Raw genomic sequence first — 19,842 nt, 5'->3', positions numbered from 1 at the left:
CGTGTGGTGCTGAAGTGCTTTGGAAAAACGGTTTTGGGCATTGGACCAGGTGCTGGGAAAGGAAGGCACACTTGGTTGGGGTGGGTGTGGAGACACCCAACAGGTGTGACACCTTCCGGAGCCCAGGCCCCTCCTGCGCTTCTGGTGTGGAAGTCGGGCTCTGGGGCTGAGACTGTGCAGTTTGGACGGGTGTGGGGGAGAGAGAAGCAGAGGACTGGCTCTGTGCGCTCCGGGGGGGTGCCAGGCATGGGGTTCAGTGGGCAGTTTGCATACAAGGGGGACGATGGAGCCCAGGACGGTGCTGTTGCCACTGCCCCTGCAGACTTGCCTTCCATCCTGGCTTCAGCTTATGGTTCCTGCGTTAGCTGTGGCCTGAGCTCTTTTCTCCCCTCGGAAGGTCCTCCTGCTAAGGGAACAAGTGTGGATGGTTTAAAGTCTCCCTTTATATCTGTGCCGAGTTCCCGCCCTGGCCCCCAGATGGATCTGGGGATTGTGTGTGTGGTCACGGGTCCTGCTGCTGACCTCTTGGATGCTGTTTCCTTGTGTAAGTCAGGGTCATCGTGAACATCTAGCTCAGGGCCTTGGCTCCCTCTCCCAAGGCTCTCTTAACCCTGTGGTCGGCTTTGTACCCTCTCCTGTCCACCCAAGCTGCTGTAGTCCACGGTGTCAGTGGCTGTGGGCAGCATCTGACCGTGTTGAGCCCACCCACCCCTGGATGTTCTTTCTGGTGTCCTTCATGCCCACTCTGCGTCTTCTCCTCCGTCTCCTGTGCTCGGTCCTCCTGCCTGGCCTGTGAGGGGTGCTGTGCCCGGGGCCTCTCTCTCCTGTCTGTACTCACTCTGTTACTACGTCCGGAGGGACCTTCTCCCCTTTCAAGGCTACCTTCCCCACTCATCTTGATCGGCCCACAGCAGCCCAAGGTTTACTGGGGAAACCTTGCCAGCACCAGTGGTGTTTCTCAAACTTACCTGTTGATAAGATTTACCTGAGTCACTTGGTAAAATGTGGAATCCTCGGCCTCGTCTCAGATCTACTGACATGGACTCTCCAGGAAGGGAGCTTGGAAACGTCATTTTCACAAGCACCCCAAGTGATTCTTAGGAAGGGACAAATTTGGGAAACTGGGCAGAGATTACCATTTAGTTTTGCTCTTACCCTGGCTTTGTGGGTGGAAAGTGGGTGTGGAAGGTCTGTGGGCCAAGGTTATTGAAGACACAGACAGGATGTGTTAGGTGTCTCTGAGGCTCTGCCGAATTAAACCTCTTTTTGGCTCTCTTCTTTTTATTACTGGTAATGGCCATATGATAACACCATTGGGCACATTGTGTGTGCAGTCTGCCTGCAAGTGCCGGCCACATTCTCCACTTCTGTCTGTTCTGGTGCCTTAACTGGGCTTAGTTGAAACTGCAAGAGAGAGGGAAATACACTTGGGTGAATTTGTATCTGAGAATTTGTTGATAGTGCAACCTTTTATCTTAAACAGTCACTAGGGAAAGAGACCACTTACAAAACTAAGGACAACCAAATGATTCTAGGTCATAAAAAGCCACCGTGGTTCTCCATGCCGGTTAAGAGAGTAGTTCCGAGCTCTGCTGGAGGTGCTTTTCTCCCCTGATTCTCTTCTGTCCTGGCTGAAGTCACACAACACCACCTGTGATTTTTCAGGTTGAAAATTTCAATGGCTTCATTCCTGAAAACTTGAAAAGTGCTGCCTCTTGTTCTACTATACTTAAATTGGATAATTTGTTGGTTTTTCCAGTTAAATATTTTATTAAAGGTGTGTTTTTTTCTGTTTTTCATCATGCTTGTATGTCAGTTGCAGCAAAATGTTTTAGACCAGAGATCTTATTATAAATGGACTAATCAAATGCTCTTTTGTTGGTATTGTTGGCAGTTGAAGTCAGTGGTCTGGGTCATGACAGGTGAATCTTTGTAGATAGGATGTGAGTTAGTGTTTGTAGCCTAAGCAGGTACATGGATACAGGTAGTTGGAAGGATCTTCACTGTCCCCACTGTCCCCTTGCTCAGTGATCTTAGAAGGCCCAGTGCAAGCAGAGACCTCGGCTGGGCGATGCAGATGGTTGGGGAGCCTGGGGTTGCCCAGCGTCAGTGGGACCTGAGTGTCGTGTTGGTGTCATCAGCTCAGATGTACAGGGATCCGAGAAAGCTGATTAGTCCAAGGATAGTCATGTTCTGTAAAGAGATTATTGCTGTGATCATCTGTCTAAATTGTGTTGAGGATAGAGATGTAAACTTTTTTTAAAATTCAGTATTTTGAAAAAATTGATTTATGGTGAAGGTACATGTAATAAATGTGATACAAAGTTAGGAGGTTTTACTAGAAAGCCAAATCTTTGTTTTAAATTAAAATAAAAAGAACCTCTTATTAAAAAGTTTCACAGCAATTTGCACTCTCCAAAGGGTAGATCTAAGTCAGATTCTGGCCCAGCCCTAGCTGGGAAATTTAGAGGAGAAATTCAGATAGAAATCCTACCCTCCTGTATTCACAGCCTAATGGGTATCTGTTCACTTCTGAAGGTCTTTCCTTCCCTGTAGTTCTAGTATTTCTAGTATTTGTCTTGATAAACCAAACCGTCTAGGCTCCCATATTTTCTCTATATTATTATGTAAAATTTCAAGCATACAGAAAAGTGGAAAGAAGTCACATATCCGCATCTTACTACCTCGATTCTATGGCACTTTGCTATATTCGCTTTATCACATATTTATCCATTCTTCTATCTTTCCTTCAGTTCATCTTTTTAAAATGCGTTTCAAGGTAAGTTGCAGTCAGTACCTTGTTGCAATAAGCATGCATTGCACTGTATGTTTAAGGTGTTCTCTCTGTCTCTCAACTCTTTGTTTTGAGATAAGTTTAGACTTGCAGAAGAGTTACAAAAGTATTAGACTTCTTTTAAATCCTTCATGCAGGGACTTCCCTGGCGGTCCAGTGGTTAAGACTCCACACTTCCATTGCAGGGGGCAGGCACAGGTTCGATCCCTGGTCAGGGAACTAAGATCCCGCAAGCCACAAGGCAAAAAAAAAAAAAATCCTTCACCCAGCCTCTGTGGACAACCTACATAATCATAGAACAGTTATCCAAAGTAGGAAAGCAATATCGTGGAAATGTTATTAACTGAAGTGCAGTCTCTGGATCTCACCGCCTGTTCCACTGCTGTCCCTTTTCTGTTCCAGGATCAAATGCAGGACCCCAGTTTGCACTGAGTTGTCTTACCTCCTTGAGTCTCCACCCTTCTGCAGCAGCTTGTCCCTCTCCCTGTCTTTTAGAACCTTGACACTTTAAAGAGTACTGGTCTGTTATTTTTTAGAATGTCTCTCAGGATGGGCTTGTCTGATGTTTTCTCCTGCTTAGGCTGAGGTTACATACTGCTGGGAAGGGCAGCACAAGGTGATGTGCCCGTCTACGTACATCACGTCAGGGGCACGTGATGTTGATGTGTCCTGTTACTGGTGACGTGACCTGGATCACTTGGTTGAAACTGTTGTCTGCTAGTGAATAATAAATATCCTATTCCTGCTTAAACTTCCTCTCACTGATTTTAGCATCTGTTTGTGCATTTTGCCTGCACCAGTTAGTACTGTGCTCTAGCAGTGATTTTCTATTTCCTCATTCTTCCTGTAAGGAATCATTTGTGTTATATTATTATACTTATTGTTGTATTTATAACCCTTATTTGTATTAGTATGGACTCGTGGATATTCATTTTATTCTTTGGGTTAGTCTATTACTATTATTTATCTTGCTGCTCATGTTATTCCAACTTTGGTCATTGGGAGCTCTTTTCATCCCCCACCCCACCAAAGTGCCAAAGCACTTTCTTGCTTTGGGGCACCACAGATGATTCAGGCTTGTTTTTTCCCCTGCACCAGCTGTGGAATCAGCAGTATTTAGAAAATGAGATCTGGGTGCGAGGCGTACCCATTACTACTGAGCTTTCACCTCCTCCAGCTCCTCTCTGGACAGAGCCAGGAAGACTGTATGCATGTGCACCAACCCATACGTACACACGTGATGATTACTCTATCAAAAATCATAAGTTTATACATGTACAGTAGTTTCAAAATTGCTAAACTGTACCTTGTGAGAAGCAAATGTACCAGAGTGCAGTGTTTGTGTACAGTTCTTTTTGTGTTTAGCCTGAGAGTCTCCACTCGAAACAACATTCTTCTCACGGTTACTTAGGTCAGCTCCTTTTTTCACCTCTCTCTAGTTGTGGTTAGGTCATGCTTTTGTAATACAGTTAGATTAGTTTTATCACAGTTTGCATTTCATTCCCCCCCACCCACAATTCCAGTTGATTTTTTTTTTTTAAGTATATACATAAAATGCATTCTCTGTTTGCTGCATTGTAGGATGTTTGGCAGCATCCCTGGCCTCTACCCACTAGCTGGTAAGGTCCTAGTAGCACCCCACTCCCCTAGTTGTGACAACCAAAAATGCCTCAAGACATTGGTATCTTGGCAAAACTGCCCCAGTTGAGAACCAGAGATGTGGTTCTCACAGTTTTATTTGTCTAATTTCAGCAGAGAGGTGGAAACTATAAGTGAAAATCAAATAGGAAATTGTAACTGTTGCATGTTGTCTGCTGTTTCCACCAAGGCTTTAACATAATTAATCATAGTTATTTTAAATGACCTGTCAGATAGTTGCAGCATCTGTGCCATGTCCAAGTCTGGTTTATTGATTACTTGCTGTCTTGATGCAGTGAGCTGGATGTATTGTTTTCTCTTGCTTTTTGTATATTTTATAATTGTTGAAAGCTGGGAATCTTGTGTAGGACAGCAGTTTTATGCCTTGACATGGGCACCTCTTTCCTTCTAGGTGTTTATTGTGGGAGTTTGAGTTAATCTGCCCAGGAGCTGGGCTGGGTTTGAGTTTCGTTGTTGCTGTGATGTCCTCAGTGCACAGCAGACCTCCAGTTGCTCTGGTGATACTTTGTGTTTAGAGTGGGGTGGGTGCTCCAGAGGATTTTTCTGTGTCTGCCCTAATTTCAGCTTTAGGCTGTCCTTTGCATTGCGTCTCAGGAAGGGCATGTCTCATACTGTCTCAGCAGTTTCAGCTGAGATTTCCTATTCATTTGTTGAGAACATATTTTCTTTTATAATGTTGAACATATTTGCAGTAGCTGCTTTAAATGCTTTTCTGCTAATTCCAACATATAAGTCATCTTTGGGTGGGTTTCCATTTCTTTTTTGAGTGTGAGTCACCTTTTTCTTTTTCTTTGTATGTCTAGTAATTTTGGATTGTATTCTGTGCATTGTGAATCACACATTGTAGAGATTCTGAATTCTGTCTTGTTCCTTTGCAGAAAATTGGTTTTTGTTAGCAAGCAGTTAACTTGGTTCACCTCAAACTCTAACCTCTTTCCTTCAGTTGAAATACCTGTTCAGCTATTTTTCCTTAATTCAACTCCTTGGAATCTGAGTGCTTGTGGATTTCAGAGGTCAGTGGGATACGAGCAGAGTTTATATACAAAATTTGTGACTCTTTCCTTTCTGGTATTTCCCCAACCCCCTTGCTTTCCAGCAGCTTTGGTTGTCCTGAGATATCTCCTCAGCTTCTTCAAGGCAGTGATAAGACCCTGGGTTTTCTACCAAATTTCAGCTGCCCTGTATGGCCTCAGCTGGGGCCTACACTCACACCTGTAGTCATAAAACTAGGAAACTCACCCAGTGCCAGTTCCTTCCAAATGCAGATTTCTTTCATTTTCTGCCTGCTTTTAGTTTCTCTTCAGTGCTTTTTAGTTGATGTTTGTATGTTTTCAAGATGTCACAGTTATTTTCAGCAGGAACATTGGTCTGTTTGGAACTACTCCTCAATGATCAGAAGTTGGGTATTTAGGCTCCTATTTTTATTTTTTTTAAAGAGTTTTTTATTTTTTAATTTTTAATTTTATTGTATTTTTTTTGGCCACACCACGCAGCTTGCAGGATCTTAGTTCCCTGACCAGGGATCGAACCCATGCCCCTTGTAGTGGAAGCGCAGAGTCCTAACCACTGGACTGCCAGGGAAATCCTTAGGCTCCTATTTTTATTTTTATTTATTTATTTATAAAAGATTTTTTGATGTGGACCATTTTTAAAATCTGTATTTGTTACAGTATTGCTTCCATTTTATGCTTTGGTTTTTTGGCCCCAAGACATGTGGGATCTTAGCTCCCCAACCAGGGACCAAACCTGCACTCTACATCTTTCCCTGGATATCTCACTGGGTCCTCAAATTGCATGTGTCCTCATCTCTTTCCCTCTCAGAGTCCTCTTCTTCTCTCTTATCTCTGTATGTGGAACCTCCTTTCTATCTCCTCCATTTCCAGGTGGTCAGCAAGTCTGTTGATTCTGCCTCATTGAAGAGCCCTTGAATCCGTGTACTTCTCCCATCTCCCCTGGTACCACCTGGGTCCAGGCTCTCTGCTCTGCTCTGGGTATAACTCATCACCCTGCATGCACCGTTGCCCTCCCACCCCCTGCAGCTGGAAGGATGTCCACCCGAGACACCGTCACTGGCTCCATGTTGCCAGTGGGTGAAGGCCACACTCTTCAGCCTGGCCTGCTTTGGCCTTCCAGCCTTGCCAGCCCTCACAGCATTGCTGTCCTAGATTTCCTTTGGTGTCTGCTGAACACTGTGCTGGGAACACGCTCTCCTTTGCCTGTATAAAAGCTATTAATTATCCTTCTAGTCTTAACTGAGATGTTGTTTCCCGAGGAGGCCTTTCCGGACCTCCTCTCAAGAGCAGGTCACGTCCCCTGCTGTGTTCCCAGAGCCCCTTGTACTGCTTCTTTCCTGCATCCCTCACGCGCAGCGATTTTTTAAATGTCTGGCTTCCGCTGTAGACTCCGAGTTCCAGGAGGGCAAGTTGCTGCCTTCTTTCCTCCTTCCTCTGACCTTTGCATCATGCCCAGTGCCTGGCAAGTCATGGATACCCAAGTGGTTTTTGTTTAATGAATGGATTAAAGACAAGAATAGCTCCATATGGCAATAGAGTAGACCTGATTACTGTAACGTCAGCTCTCTCCTGCCTGCCACATCTGATTGTGACACACTAATCTTATTTCCCAAAGAGGGATTCGCTGGCAGTTTGACGTGAAGCTGTAATCTAGCCGCTGCTGCAGCAGCAGAGGGGCATGTGCTCGTTCGATGGCTGGTGTTGCGGGCAGCAGTGAGAACACCACCCGGAGCGGCAGGCAGCACTGTGCCCATTGGAAGGTGCCTCCGAACAGTGCCTTTTTGTACCTTCTCAGAAGGGCAGTGTTGGCCTGTGCCAGGGACTGTCTACTGAGTTGAGACGGATTTGGATCCTTAGACATGCAGTGAGAGCAGGCTGCACTGGGTGGGCGGCAGGTCCGTACACCGTGCCTCAGTCGCACGCCTTCCATGTGCCCAGTGGCAGAGATGGAGATGGGGTGCCTCCCACTTGCTCTCAGCTGGCACCCTCCTTGTTCTGACCTGTGTGTCTCTATAACCTGTCCTCACTCTCCTCATGTGCTGTGTTCTTTGGGAGATGAAGGCTTCAGGGACATGACCAGTCTCATAACTGTGAAGTGGACATTTGGACTAAATTTAAAATGTTGACTCCTATTTCCTACTCTCTCCATGTTCCACGAACTTTGCTTTGTCTGTCAGTCTTTGTGCATAATGTGCTCTTCCTGTGAAGATGAGTGCAGGCACCACAGGGTTGAGAATTTTGACCAATGCTTGCTGGTGGGCTCTGCACCGAGGCTTTGTTGGTTCAGGATAAGAAAGGCGTAGTGGCTGTGGGCTGTGTGAGTCCTGTCTTCTGGAGCCTCCTTCCAGAGTGCTATGTGATCACAACCACATAGTCCTCACACGCTTAGAAAACACATTTTGGCATGAAAGATATGCTCTCCTTGAAAGATACTGTGATAGGCCATTACTTTTGACATCATGATATTCTGAGAGGGAGTATTTTTTAAATTGTTAATTCTTAAAATGAAGTGCTGACAGGGCTGTTTGACTGGTGTCTGGTTGATATCCCGCCTTTCTCCATCGAGTGTGTTTGCTCTCAGACAAGACTGTCTTTACTCAGCCCAGCCCCATCACATGTCCCTGACGAGGCGGAACACGTCCAGCCTTCCTTGCTTGTCGTCCTGGCCTGGTGACAGCCTTGCTCGGCTCGTCACCGAGGTCAGAGGTGGGCTGGCCTGTGTCTGGGGCACCCATTGTGGGGAGCAGGTGCTGAGGAAGGGGTGTCAGACTGGGCGCAAAAGCTGGTGAATTTGGCTGGACTGAGGGGGCTAGGGAACCACTGTGCCAGGGGCTCGGGGAACTGCAGAGACTCCAACCCAGCCTGTGTTCAGCGAGAACAAGCGGAGCTGTGCCTTTGACGGGGAGGCAGGATCTGGTTGTGTCCCTCCTGAGGGTCCTCGCTGCCCTCAGACTGAAGTCCACACGCCAGGCAGTGAGGCTCTTGTCAGCCACATCCCCGCTTTAGAGCTATCCCCCTGCTGCCCTCTGTTCCCCACCTGCCCCGTGGTTCAGCCACGCTGGGATTTATTGTCCTCTAACTTGAATGTCCTTCTACCTCTGCTCTGAATGTCGTCTAGCTGAATACTGTTCCCCAGCCCTGTTCTCCACTAGTGAAGCCAGCCGTGTGACAGACAAATTCATGTCATTATGCTGCTGAAGACTTCCCGATGCCTGAAGTCGAAGCAAGTGGCTTCTACCTCTGTGGCTTGATAGATCTTTTCTTTTTATTTATTTGGTTGGTTGAACCGGGTCTTAGTTGCAGCTTGCCGGTTCCTTAGTTGCAGCATGCAAGTGGGATCTAGTTCCCGGGCCAAGGATCGAACCCGGGCCCCCTGCATTGGGAGCGCAGAGTCTTAACCACTGTGCCACCAGGGAAATCCCTCTCTGTGGCTTGATCGTGCTTTATCATGCTCTTATTCCAGTTTCCATCCTGACTTGTCTCTGGTTGTAGACACGTATGGCTCCTCCACTAACTGTAGGCACACAGGGCAAGGCTTTGATTTAGTATGTACTTTTAGACCTAGATGCAGTGGGGGATCTTGGAATTTTGGTTGAATTGCATCAGAGGTAAGTAGCAGTCGGTGGTTTAGAAGTGTTCATCTGTGTTGCATGTCTCATCCCTAGAAATAAAAGTTGAATGAGATATTTCCCCTTGGTCCTAGTCTACGGGAGTTGTTTTGTATAAGGGACTCTGTGGGGAGCCGTTGAGGTGCCCTGGATGGGAAGGAGGGACGAACGAGCCTCAGGGGCAAAGGGAGAAAAACTCACCTTCCTGCAACCTTTGCCTCTTGAAGTTCAGGGTCAGGTCTCTTTACTGTGACACTTTCCACCATGTGCAGAGCATCTACTAAGAACATCTTCGACCAGCCGACCTGCTTCTCTGCCGAGAGTACCTGCCATGGAAAGTGCCAAGACCATCTCAGGTAATACTTTTTATTTGAAATTTCTTTTAAAAATATTCTTCCAGAAGTTTTAGTGATGGTACTGAGTACTTTCTCTTTAGGTTTATTTAACCTTACTTGCCTCTTTAGCTCTTTAGTTGATTGTTTTTCACTCTGAATTTCCCCTGTTGTATCTTACACATTTCATAGAAATCACATTTTGTGGCCCTGATTTCAAAAATAAAAAATAAGAGCTAGATAGTTCCATTCACTTAACAAGTGTTCATTAAGTACCTAGAGTGGGTTAGAAGATATACTGAAAATATAGGTTCATACAAAGTTGCGTAGCTGTGAAAGGTTAAAATATTTATCCCAAGATGTGTCATGACTGTTTTTGAAGGGTTATTTCAGAGCACACCAAAAATTCTCCAGAAGCCAGATTTTTCCAGTGTTATAGCCATTTTACAATGATGAATTTGATGGGCTTAACTTTCAGTCTCCTAGAGCTAACTCTTCAATTTATCAGTGTTCATATTATTTTCCCCTTGTGGCCTTTTTTTAACCCTTAATAGCTCAACTAGAAATTGGACCAGGAAAGGAGAGATTCCTATAACCCTGCCTCCTATGGTTAATGTCCCACTTGTATGTGGATTTAAGTTAGTACAGTTTTTGTACATCTTAGCTGGCTCTTTAAATCAGTGGGAAGTCCAGCCAAAATCACCACCCCCAAAGCCCAGATCCAGAGCCTTTTCCTGTAACAGAGTTCTTCCGATTCTTTCTCAGTCTGTTTCCTCTGTTTGATATAAAATTATCAAAGGTGTTCTTATCCAATTTCCTAGCATACCACTTAAAAGAAACTGCCGATTTAAGGCATATAGAGATCTGACATTGAAAGGAAAAGGCAGAATAATTATAAAATTATGTCAAATATGCAAGTGGATCATTCTGATAAGATCTTGTAATAGGAGAAAGCATGTCTCCTCTCGATCTTTAAACACACCGCTTAGCTGATGCCGAGTTATAGTCTGCTGTGGCTATCCTAAAATCATCAAGAGAAGTTTAGCCAATGAAAGGGGGCAGTTCCAGTCATCCGGGGGAAATTACTGGTGTTTGGCACAATTGCATTACAGCCAGCCTGGGATGATGCAGTAATGGCTCCCTCGCATCCAGCATCATCTGAGGTGAGAGACTCTGAGGTCAGGAATCTTGTCTCGCATCTCACGTCATCATGGCCAGAAAGCCGCTTCTGTTGTGGCTCCGTTTTCAACGGCTGCAATGGCTGCTTCCACCTCCCAGTTCTCAGGACTTTCGTAATTCCAACAAGGCATAGTGCCTTACGCTTTCAAAATAGGACTTTCTTGATTGTTCTTATCTCTTGGTAGTTGACTTGACACGACACCTTTTGCTTTTCTGTTTCATTGATTCATGTTTTTTAAAACGTGGCTTGGGACTTCCCTGGTGGCGCAGTGGTTAAGAATCTGCCTGCCAATGCAGGGGACATGGGTTCTATCCCTGGTCTGGGAAGATCCCACATGCCGTGGAGCAACTAAGCCCATGCACCTCAACTACTGAAGCCCACACGCCTAGAGCCCTTGCTCTGCAACAAGAGAAGCCATTGCCGTGAGAAGCCCGTGCACCACAACAAAGAGGAGCCCCCATTCGCCGCAACTAGAGAGAGCCCACGCGCAGCAACGAAGACCCAAGGCAGCCAAAAAAAAAAATCTTGACCCAGAATTAAGTGTGGCTCTGTAACAAAGTATCTTTCCTTTCTGTCTCTTCAGCAGTGTTTTTGGCCACGTTCAGAAGGGTTGTGTTGATTTTGGTTGAGAGTGAATGTTGCTTTCATTAGCCTTTGGCTTTGGTCGTGTTTGTAGTTGAACGCAGGTTTGCAGGGGACTCACTGTGGGCCAGGTGGGTGCTTTGAGTGTTAAGGGTGGATGAGACACCTTGCCTTCAGGGAATGTGGACTTCTGTGCATATTTCAACAACTGTACCTTTTTTACAGTTTTTGTTTTGTTTTGTTTGTTTGTTTTAATTTATTTTTATTTTTGGCTGTGTTGGGTCTTCGTTTCTGTGCAAGGGTTTTCTCTAGTTGTGGCAAGTGTGGGCCACTCTTCATTGCGGTGCGCGGGCCTCTCACTATCGCAGCCTCTCGTTGTGGAGCACAGGCTCCAGACGCGCAGCCTCAGTAGTTGTGGCTCACGGGCCTAGTTGCTCCGTGGCATGTGGGATCTTCCCAGACCAGGGCTCGAACCCGTGTTCCCTGCATTGGCAGGCAGATTCTCAACCCCTGCGCCACCAGGGAAGCCCCCTACAGTTTTTTTAAATGGAAAAAAAAAAACTTTCAAGTTATCAGTAAATTAAAGAGAATGTTAGTTTTTCCTCCTATATGATAATTTCTGCTCTTTGGGGGACCTGCTGAAGAAGATGTCTCAAGAACACAGCTTAAAATGTTTTTGCTATAAATTGCATAATGGCTGTTTCTTACACTCAGTGTCCAGACGAAGCAGTGAAGAGATGAAGCGAGATGTCTCTGCACCTGAGGGCGCATCTCCTGCGTCGCTCATGGCCATGGGTGCCACGTCGCCACAGCTGTCCCTGTCCTCCTCCCCCACAGCCTCCGTGACCCCCACCACTCGAAGCCGGATAAGGTAGAGGACAGTTAGTATTGGTGCATTTCATGCCTGCCATTCCTGGCCTTTTGAAATTAAATGATCAGGTTATAAAGTAACGGCATTCGAGCACTAATGTATTTTCATTCTTTATGTGTTATTTAGTGTTTTCCGATCTAGTCTTCTATGCCTAGAATTGGGAAAGATGATATGAAAGTAAAAAAGTAAAGCAAAGTAAAAGAGATAATTATTTTCCCCAAGCAGCTGGTGTTTTTGTTTTTGTTTTTTTGTGAGGTTTTTTGGTTTTGGTTTTTTCAAGTAGAGAACAGCTGAGTACAAAAGTAAGTTTAGTGAAAACAGGGTGTGGATGGAGTGCTGGGGAGGCTGGAAGAGGGGAACTCGGGCAAGGCCTTGAGGGTGGTGGACGGGGAGGAAGGTGAGCATTACTGGCAGGGTCAGTGACTCCAGTGAGTGTGCAGGAAGGCTGAACATGAACTGAAGGAGGGATGGGAGTGGGTTTCAGAACTTTACTGTATACTGACTTACAAGTTTGAGTAAAAGTGGAATATTTGGTGTCTCAAACTCAAATTATATGCTCACTTTTAAAACCCTGCCTCTCGGGGACTGACCTCTTGGAAGAGTGGTCCCGTACTCAGTGCGGGTCAGGCAGGTCGGGTGCAGTGGAGAGTGCGGCTCATGCCACCCTGGCCAAGCCTGGGGGAGCACTGTCTGCGCTGGTGGGCAGGGCCCCCACTCTTCCTGGTGCCCCACTTAGAAGTTGTGAGCCTCCACAAGGTGTCTTTTGGCCTTAGCTTCCTTATCTTACAATGAAGATGTTACAGGAGAGCACTAGGAGGCTCTTTGCTGCAGCTTAGACTTTACTCGTCTTTGATGCTTTTTAAGCTGTTTCTATAACAAAATGGCCTGTGTGAACTAGAGGAAACCTTTCACTGTGATTGTAGTAGTTACTTTTATTTTGAGCATAATAGAGGTTTGTTTTTTTTTTTTTGGCTTGCCCTTTTGTTTTCATTCACATATCTCACCTTTATCTTCATTCTCATTTCCTGTGATCAGTGGTGTTATAACAAACTTCTTTGAACCCTTTAAACCAGGGCAGCAATCTGGTGGGCAGGTACACGAACATAAAAGTATATTTCTTCAAGACAGCAGTCTAACTGCAAGTTGAAATATTTTCATATTTTACTTTTGGTTCTAAATAAAAATTGGTGCTATTTCAGTGCACCTCTCACTTGGAAAAGCTTCAGTTCTACTACATGTGTGCTCTTTGAATTCCTACCATACTTTGCAGGATGAATATGGACAGAATGATAGTAAGCCACCTGTAACATCATAACCTCTAGGACACTTGCTGGACTGTTAAGTGTATGGGCCATAGGGCTAGAATCTCCACTTGTGCAGTCATCACTGAAAATTAGACCAGGCTTTTAAGAGTGTGCTGCTTGTCAAGGAACAGGTTGTTTTACAGAGTACTCTCTCTCCAGGTGCTCCTTGGTATTCTATTCTTCTTCTAGAATAGTTCCTGGAAGGAAGGATTGGTACTGGAGGAGTGGGTTGTATACCTCCCCTGCTCCATCACCAGGGTGATCACAAAATCTTTTTTGATTCAGTGTCTGGTCTGGGGCAGGATATTTATTCTACCTCCAAGGCAGTTGACAGTGCCCTAAAGTACCCTCCATATAATTTTAAGAAATGAGTAATGTACAGCCATTGATATTTTTCCCCTCCAAGCTTCTGTAGTTGGTCTGTCCCGTAGTAAACTCTGAAGTTCCTTGAGAGGCAGGGCCTCTGTGTTGCTCACCACGCCCTGCCCAGCACATGCACATGGCCTGGCACAGTGGTACTATGCCAAGAGAGGGTCCTTCTTTTCTTCCGTAAGTGAAAATAAGGAACCCAAGATCCAGTGGTGTTGAATCTTTTCCAGTTTCCGTGTGGGTAATGAGTAGAGCCCCCTGCAGATGGCAGAGCCCCCTGATAATGGTGGGTCTGTGGGACCCATAAAAATTGACAGGCAAAATCCAGCGGGTGAAGGTACATCTTGCCATTGGATGCCTCCGAGTGTGCGTTTGTTCTGTTCAAATGTTCTGTTGTGTTTGTTGGATTTCTGGTTTAGAAGGGTGCTCAAATAAGAAATATTTCAACTTGGATTCCTTATCTTCACTTATCAGGGAAGAAAGGAAGGACCCTCTCTCGGCGTTGGCAAGAGAATATGGAGGATCCAAGAGGAACGCCTTGCTGAAGTGGTGTCAGAAGAAAACCGAAGGCTATCAGGTAGCCCCATGGCTCTTTTGTCCCAGGGGAGCAGCTGCCATGCCAGGTGCTGACGGCACAGCTCACCTGAGCAGTGACGAGTCCTACACTGGGTTCCAACTGTACCCTGAACGTGGTGGGGTATCCCTTGGATGAAATAAGTTTCTTACCTTTCCAGAGTAGCTAACCTTTACAATACTCATGTTCAGCTGTTGTAGCACTTTATCATTTAAGTCCCAGTTAATTGCTTTTGTTAAGGCCTCATCTGGACTGAGTGAAAATATACTTATTTTACTTTAAATTAAGATTTTACTTATCATTGATATGTTTAAAGTTTTCTCTTAGCTTTTTCCCCTCCCTACTGGGCTGTCTTTGTGCCCTGTCATTTCACCTCTGGACTGTTTTATAGCCTCTCCTTTCTTGCCCTGTCAGTCTCTCTCCCTTTCTCTCTCTCTTTTTTTTTTTTTTATTAACCTTTTTTTAAAAACTGAAGTGTAGTTAATTTATGATGTGTTAGTTTCAGGTGTGTAACAAAGTGATTCATTTATACATATATATATATTTCTATTCTTTTTCAGATTCTTTTCCATTATAGGTTACTACGAGACATTGAATATGGTTCCCCTTGCTATGTAGCAGAACCTTGTTTATCTATTTTATATATAGTAGTTAGTATCTGCTAATCCCAAACTCCTAATTTATCCACCCCCTGAACACACACACACAGTATCCCCTCTGGTAACAGTAAGTTTGTTTTTCTATGTCTGTGAGTCTGTTTCTGGTTTGTAAATAAGTTCATTTGTATCATTTTTTTAGATTCCACACATAGGTGATGTCATATGATACTTGTCTCTGACGTACTTCACTTAATATGATAATCTCTATGTCCATGTTGCTGCAAATAGCATTATTTCATCCTTTTTTATGGCTGAGTAATATTCCATCATATATATGTACCACATCTTTATCCATTCATTTGTCAATGGACATTTAGGTTGCTTCCATGACATTATGCTAAATGAAATGGGCCATACACAGAAGTCCAAATATTATAGGATTCCACTTATATGAACTCCATAAAATAGTCACATTCATAGAGACTGAAAGTAGAATGGTGGTTGCCAGGGGCTGGGGGCAGTGGGTAATGGGGATTTATTGTTTAAAGGGTACAGAGTTTCAGTTTGCAAGATGAAGAAAGTTCTGGAAATGGATGCCGGTGATGGTTGCACAACCATGTGAATGTACTTAATGCCACTGAACTGTACACTTATAAAATAATTGCTTAGCCCAAAAGAAAACAAAAGAAGTAAATGATTGGGATACAGCTAGATATAAAAACTTAGCAAGGACATAGAAGATTTGAACCATATACTATATACATGAACTATATACTAATTAGACCTGTGAGACATGTGTTGAACACTCTATCCAACAACAGCAAAATATGTATTCTTCTCAGGTGCACGTAGAACATTCAGGATAGGCTGTATGTTGAGTAATAAAACAAATCTGGATAAATTTTAAAAGATTGAAATTGCACAAAGTATCTTTTCTGATCACAATGGAATGAAATTAGAAATTAATAACTGAAGGAAAATTCACAACATAATGTAACTAAACTATGGGAGGTGCTGAAAGCTCTCAGGGAAATTTACAACTGTGAACACCTACCTTTATAAAGAAGAAGAATCTCAGAACTTCCCTTGTGGTCCAGTGGTTAAGACCCCGCTCTTCCAATGCAGGGGGTGTGGGTTTGATCCCTGGTCGGGGTACTAAGATCCCACATGCTGTGCGGTGTGGCCAAAAGATTAAAAAGAAGAAGAAGAAAAATCTCAAATCAATGATCTAACCGTCAACCTGAAGAAAGTAGAAAAAAAAGAGCAGACTAAGCCTAAAGCAGTCAGAGGAAGAAAGTAATAAAGGTCAGAGCAGAAATAAAGGAGATAGAAGAATCAGTAGAGAACAACAGTGACACCAGAAGTTTGTTTGAAAAGATCAGCAAATCTACAGATCTTTACTTAGATTGACAAAGGAAAAAAAAAAAGAGGAGACTAAAATTACTAGAATCAGGAATAAAGGAGAGGACATTACTAATGACCTTATAGAAATGAAAGGGGTTAAAAGGGAATACTGTGAACAGTATACCAACAAATTGTTGAATGTAGATGAATTTGACAAATACCTCGAAATACACAAACTATAAAAATTAACTCAAGGACGTGCCTGGGGGCACAGTGGTTAAGAATCTGTGTGCCAATGCAGGGGACACAGGTTCGAGCCCTGGTCTGGAAGATCCCACGTTCCGTGGAGCAACTAAGCCCATGCACCACAACTACTGAGCCCATGCGCTGCAACTACTGAAGCCCGCGTGCCTAGAGCCCATGCTCTGCAACAAGAGCAGCCGCTGAAATGAGAAGCCGGCGCACTGCAACAAAGAGTAGCCCCCACTTGCCACAATTAGAGAAAGCATGCACGCAGCAAAGAAGACGCAATGCGGCAAAAAATATTAATTAATTAAAAAGAATTAACTCAAGAAGAAAGAAAATCTGGGACTTCCCTGGTGGTCCAGTGGTTAAAGACTTCACCTTCTAGCACAGGGGGGTATGGTTTCGATCCCTGGTCAGGGAGCTAAGATCCCATATGCCTCGCCGCCAAAAAAATAAAACATAAAACAGAAGCAATATTGTAACCAAAAAATTCAATAAAGACTTTAAAAATGGTCCACATCAAAAAAAAAAATCTTTTAAAAAAATAAGAAAATCTGAGTAGGACCTATAGCAACTAAAGAAACAGAATTAGTGGGCTTCCCTGGTGGCGCAGTGGTTGAGAGTCCACCTGCCAATGCAGGGGACACGGGTTCGTGCCCCGGTCCGGGAAGATCCCACATGCCGCCAAGCGGCTGGGCCTGTGAGCCATGGCCGCTGAGCCTGCGCATCTGGAGCCTGTGCTCCGCAACGGGAGAGGCCACAACAGTGAGGGGCCCGCATACCGCCAAAAAAAAAAAAAAAAGAAACAGAATTAGTGATCAAAAAACTTTCAACAAAGAAAAGCCCAGGGCCTGATGGCTTCACTGGTAAATTCTACCAAACATTTAAAAGAAGAATTAATAGCAGTCTTTCTCAAACTCTTCCAAAAATAGAATAGAGAACATTTCCTAATTCATTCTGTGGGGCCAGTATTACCCTGATAACAAAGCCAGAAAAAGACATCACAAGAAAACTACAGACCAATATTTCTTATGCAAAAATCCTCAATAAAATATATAGACAAACAGAATCCAGCAGCAAATAAAAGGAATTGTGCACCATGACCAAGTTGGATTTATCCCAGGAATGCAAAGTTGATTCAACATATGAAAATTAAAGTAATATACCATGTTGTAGAATAAAGGGGAAAAACCACAAAATTATCTCAGTGGATGCAGAAAAAGTGTTTGACAAAATTCAAAACCCATTCATGATAAAAAAAACTCAACAAACTAGGAATAGAAGGGAACTTTCTCAACCTGATAAAGGGTATCTGTGAAAACCCACAGCTACCATCGTACTTAATGGTAAAAGACTACGTGCTTCCCCCCGCAAGATCAGGAACAGGAAAGGATGCCCACTCTCACCATGTCTATTGACATTTTATTGGAAGTTCTTGCTAGGGCAGCTGGGCAAGAGAAAGAAAAAAAGGCATTGAAAAGGAAGAAGTAAAACTTTCTATTTGCAGATGACATGATTGCTATCTAGAAAACCTTCAAGAATTCACAGAAAAACCTTTGGAGCTACTAAACAAATCCAGCAGAGTTACAGGGTACAAGGTCAATATAAAAATCAGTTGAATTTCTCTATACTAGCAATGAAACTCTGAAAATGAACTTAAGACAACATTTCCATTTATAATGGCATCATAAAGAATAATATATCCGGGGGAATTCCCTGGTGGTCCAGTGGTTAAGACTCCTCACTTCCACTGCAGGGGGCATGGGTTCAATCCCTGGTCCCTGGTCGGGGAACTAAGATCCTGTGTTCTGCAAGGTGCGACCAAAAATAATAACGTATCTGGAGAAAAGCATGGTTTGAAAGGATACATGCACCCCCAGTGTTCATTGCAGCTCTGTTTACAGTTGCTGAGACATGGAGGCAACCTAGGTGTCCATCAACAGATGAGTGGGTAAAGAAGATGTGGTATGTAAGTACAATTGCATGTTACTCAGCCATTAAAAAGAGTGAAATAATGCAGTTTGCAGCAACATGGATGGATCTGGAGGTTATCATACTTAGTGAAGTAAGTCAGAGAAAGACAAATATATGGTGTCGCTTATATGTGGAATCTTAAAAAATTATGCAAATGAGGGCTTCCCTGGTGGCGCAGTGGTTGAGAGTCCGCCTGCCGATGCAGGGGACACGGGTTCACGCCCCGGTCCAGGAATATCCCACATGCCATGGAGCAGCTAGGCCCATGAGCCATGGCCACTGAGCCTGCGCGTCCGGAGCCTTACTCCACAACGGGAGAGGCCACAACAGTGAGAGGCCCGCGTACTGAAAAAAAAAAAAAAAAAAGATACAAGTGAACTTACTACAAAACAGAAACAGACTCACAGACTTAGAAAACAAACCTACATTACCAGGGGGGAAGGGTGGGAGGGAGAGATAGACTGGGAGTTTGGGATTGACATGTAAACACTGCTATATTTAAAATAGATAACCAGTGCTACTGTATAGCACAGGGGACCCTGCTCAATATTCTGTAATAACCTAAATGGGAAAACAATTTGAAAAAGAATAGGTACATGTATATGTATAACTGAATCACTTTACACCTGAAACTAATACAACATTGTTAATCAACTATACTCCAATATAAAATAAAAATTAAAAAAAAGAATAAAAGACTTAGAAATAAATTTAACCAGGGGGGCACAAGGCTTGCACACTGGAAACTACAAACATTGTGAAAGAAATTAAAATCTAAGTAAATGGAAAGATCCTTTGTTCATGGATTAGAAGTTTTGATACATGTTACAACGTGGATGAATCTTAAAAATATTATGCTAAGTGAAAGATGCCAGACATAAAACTCCATCCTAAAAGACTTCAGTCCTCCATACCTGAAAGCGGGGGTAAAACTGATGCTCTCAGCTTTGCCAAGTGGCAAGAACATCAATGCTGTGGCTCCTAGTTTGATTGGGGACTGAAATGTCGAGCATAAATCAGTATTGCCCAACCCTTTACATTTTTGTCTTTAACATCATTTTTTATTGGGCTATACTTCACATAAGATACAGTGCACCCATTTTAAAATGTGCATTTTAGTGTCTTCACAGAGTTGTGCAGCCATCGCCACAATTAGTTTTAGAGAATTGTCATCAATCTGAAAAGAAATCTTGCGCCTGTTAGCAGTCCCTCCCCATTTGCTGTAGGCAGCCACGGATCTACTTCCTGTCTACTTCATGTCTCCATAGACATGCCTGTTCTGGGCATTTCATGGTACTGGAATTACACAGCGTGTGGTCCTCTGTGGCTGCCTCTTTCATTGAGCATAATGTTTTCACGGTTCACCCATGTTGTAGCATGTTCTCCACGTGTC

At 44.0% G+C, this 19,842-nt stretch overlaps 1 protein-coding gene across 6 annotated transcripts in view; it reads left to right on the top strand.

Annotated features, from left to right (window-relative positions):
* The window catches only part of SPECC1L (sperm antigen with calponin homology and coiled-coil domains 1 like), a 123,463-nt gene that overhangs the window by 68,747 nt on the left and 34,874 nt on the right, over nt 1–19,842 (top strand). For all 6 annotated transcript variants that reach the window (XM_067014396.1, XM_059040097.2, XM_067014397.1 and 3 more), the window contains 3 exons: nt 9,347–9,430; nt 11,883–12,039; nt 14,187–14,289. In XM_067014396.1, the coding sequence (XP_066870497.1) occupies nt 9,347–9,430; nt 11,883–12,039; nt 14,187–14,289 (344 nt within the window). The remainder of the gene's footprint in view (nt 1–9,346; nt 9,431–11,882; nt 12,040–14,186; nt 14,290–19,842) is intronic.

Source organism: Kogia breviceps, chromosome 15 (genome assembly GCF_026419965.1).
Source record: "Kogia breviceps isolate mKogBre1 chromosome 15, mKogBre1 haplotype 1, whole genome shotgun sequence".
Classification (NCBI taxonomy): Eukaryota; Metazoa; Chordata; class Mammalia; order Artiodactyla; family Physeteridae; genus Kogia; species Kogia breviceps.
Note: the sequence above shows the minus strand (reverse complement) of the source record. Positions and strands in the feature narration are given on the sequence as shown.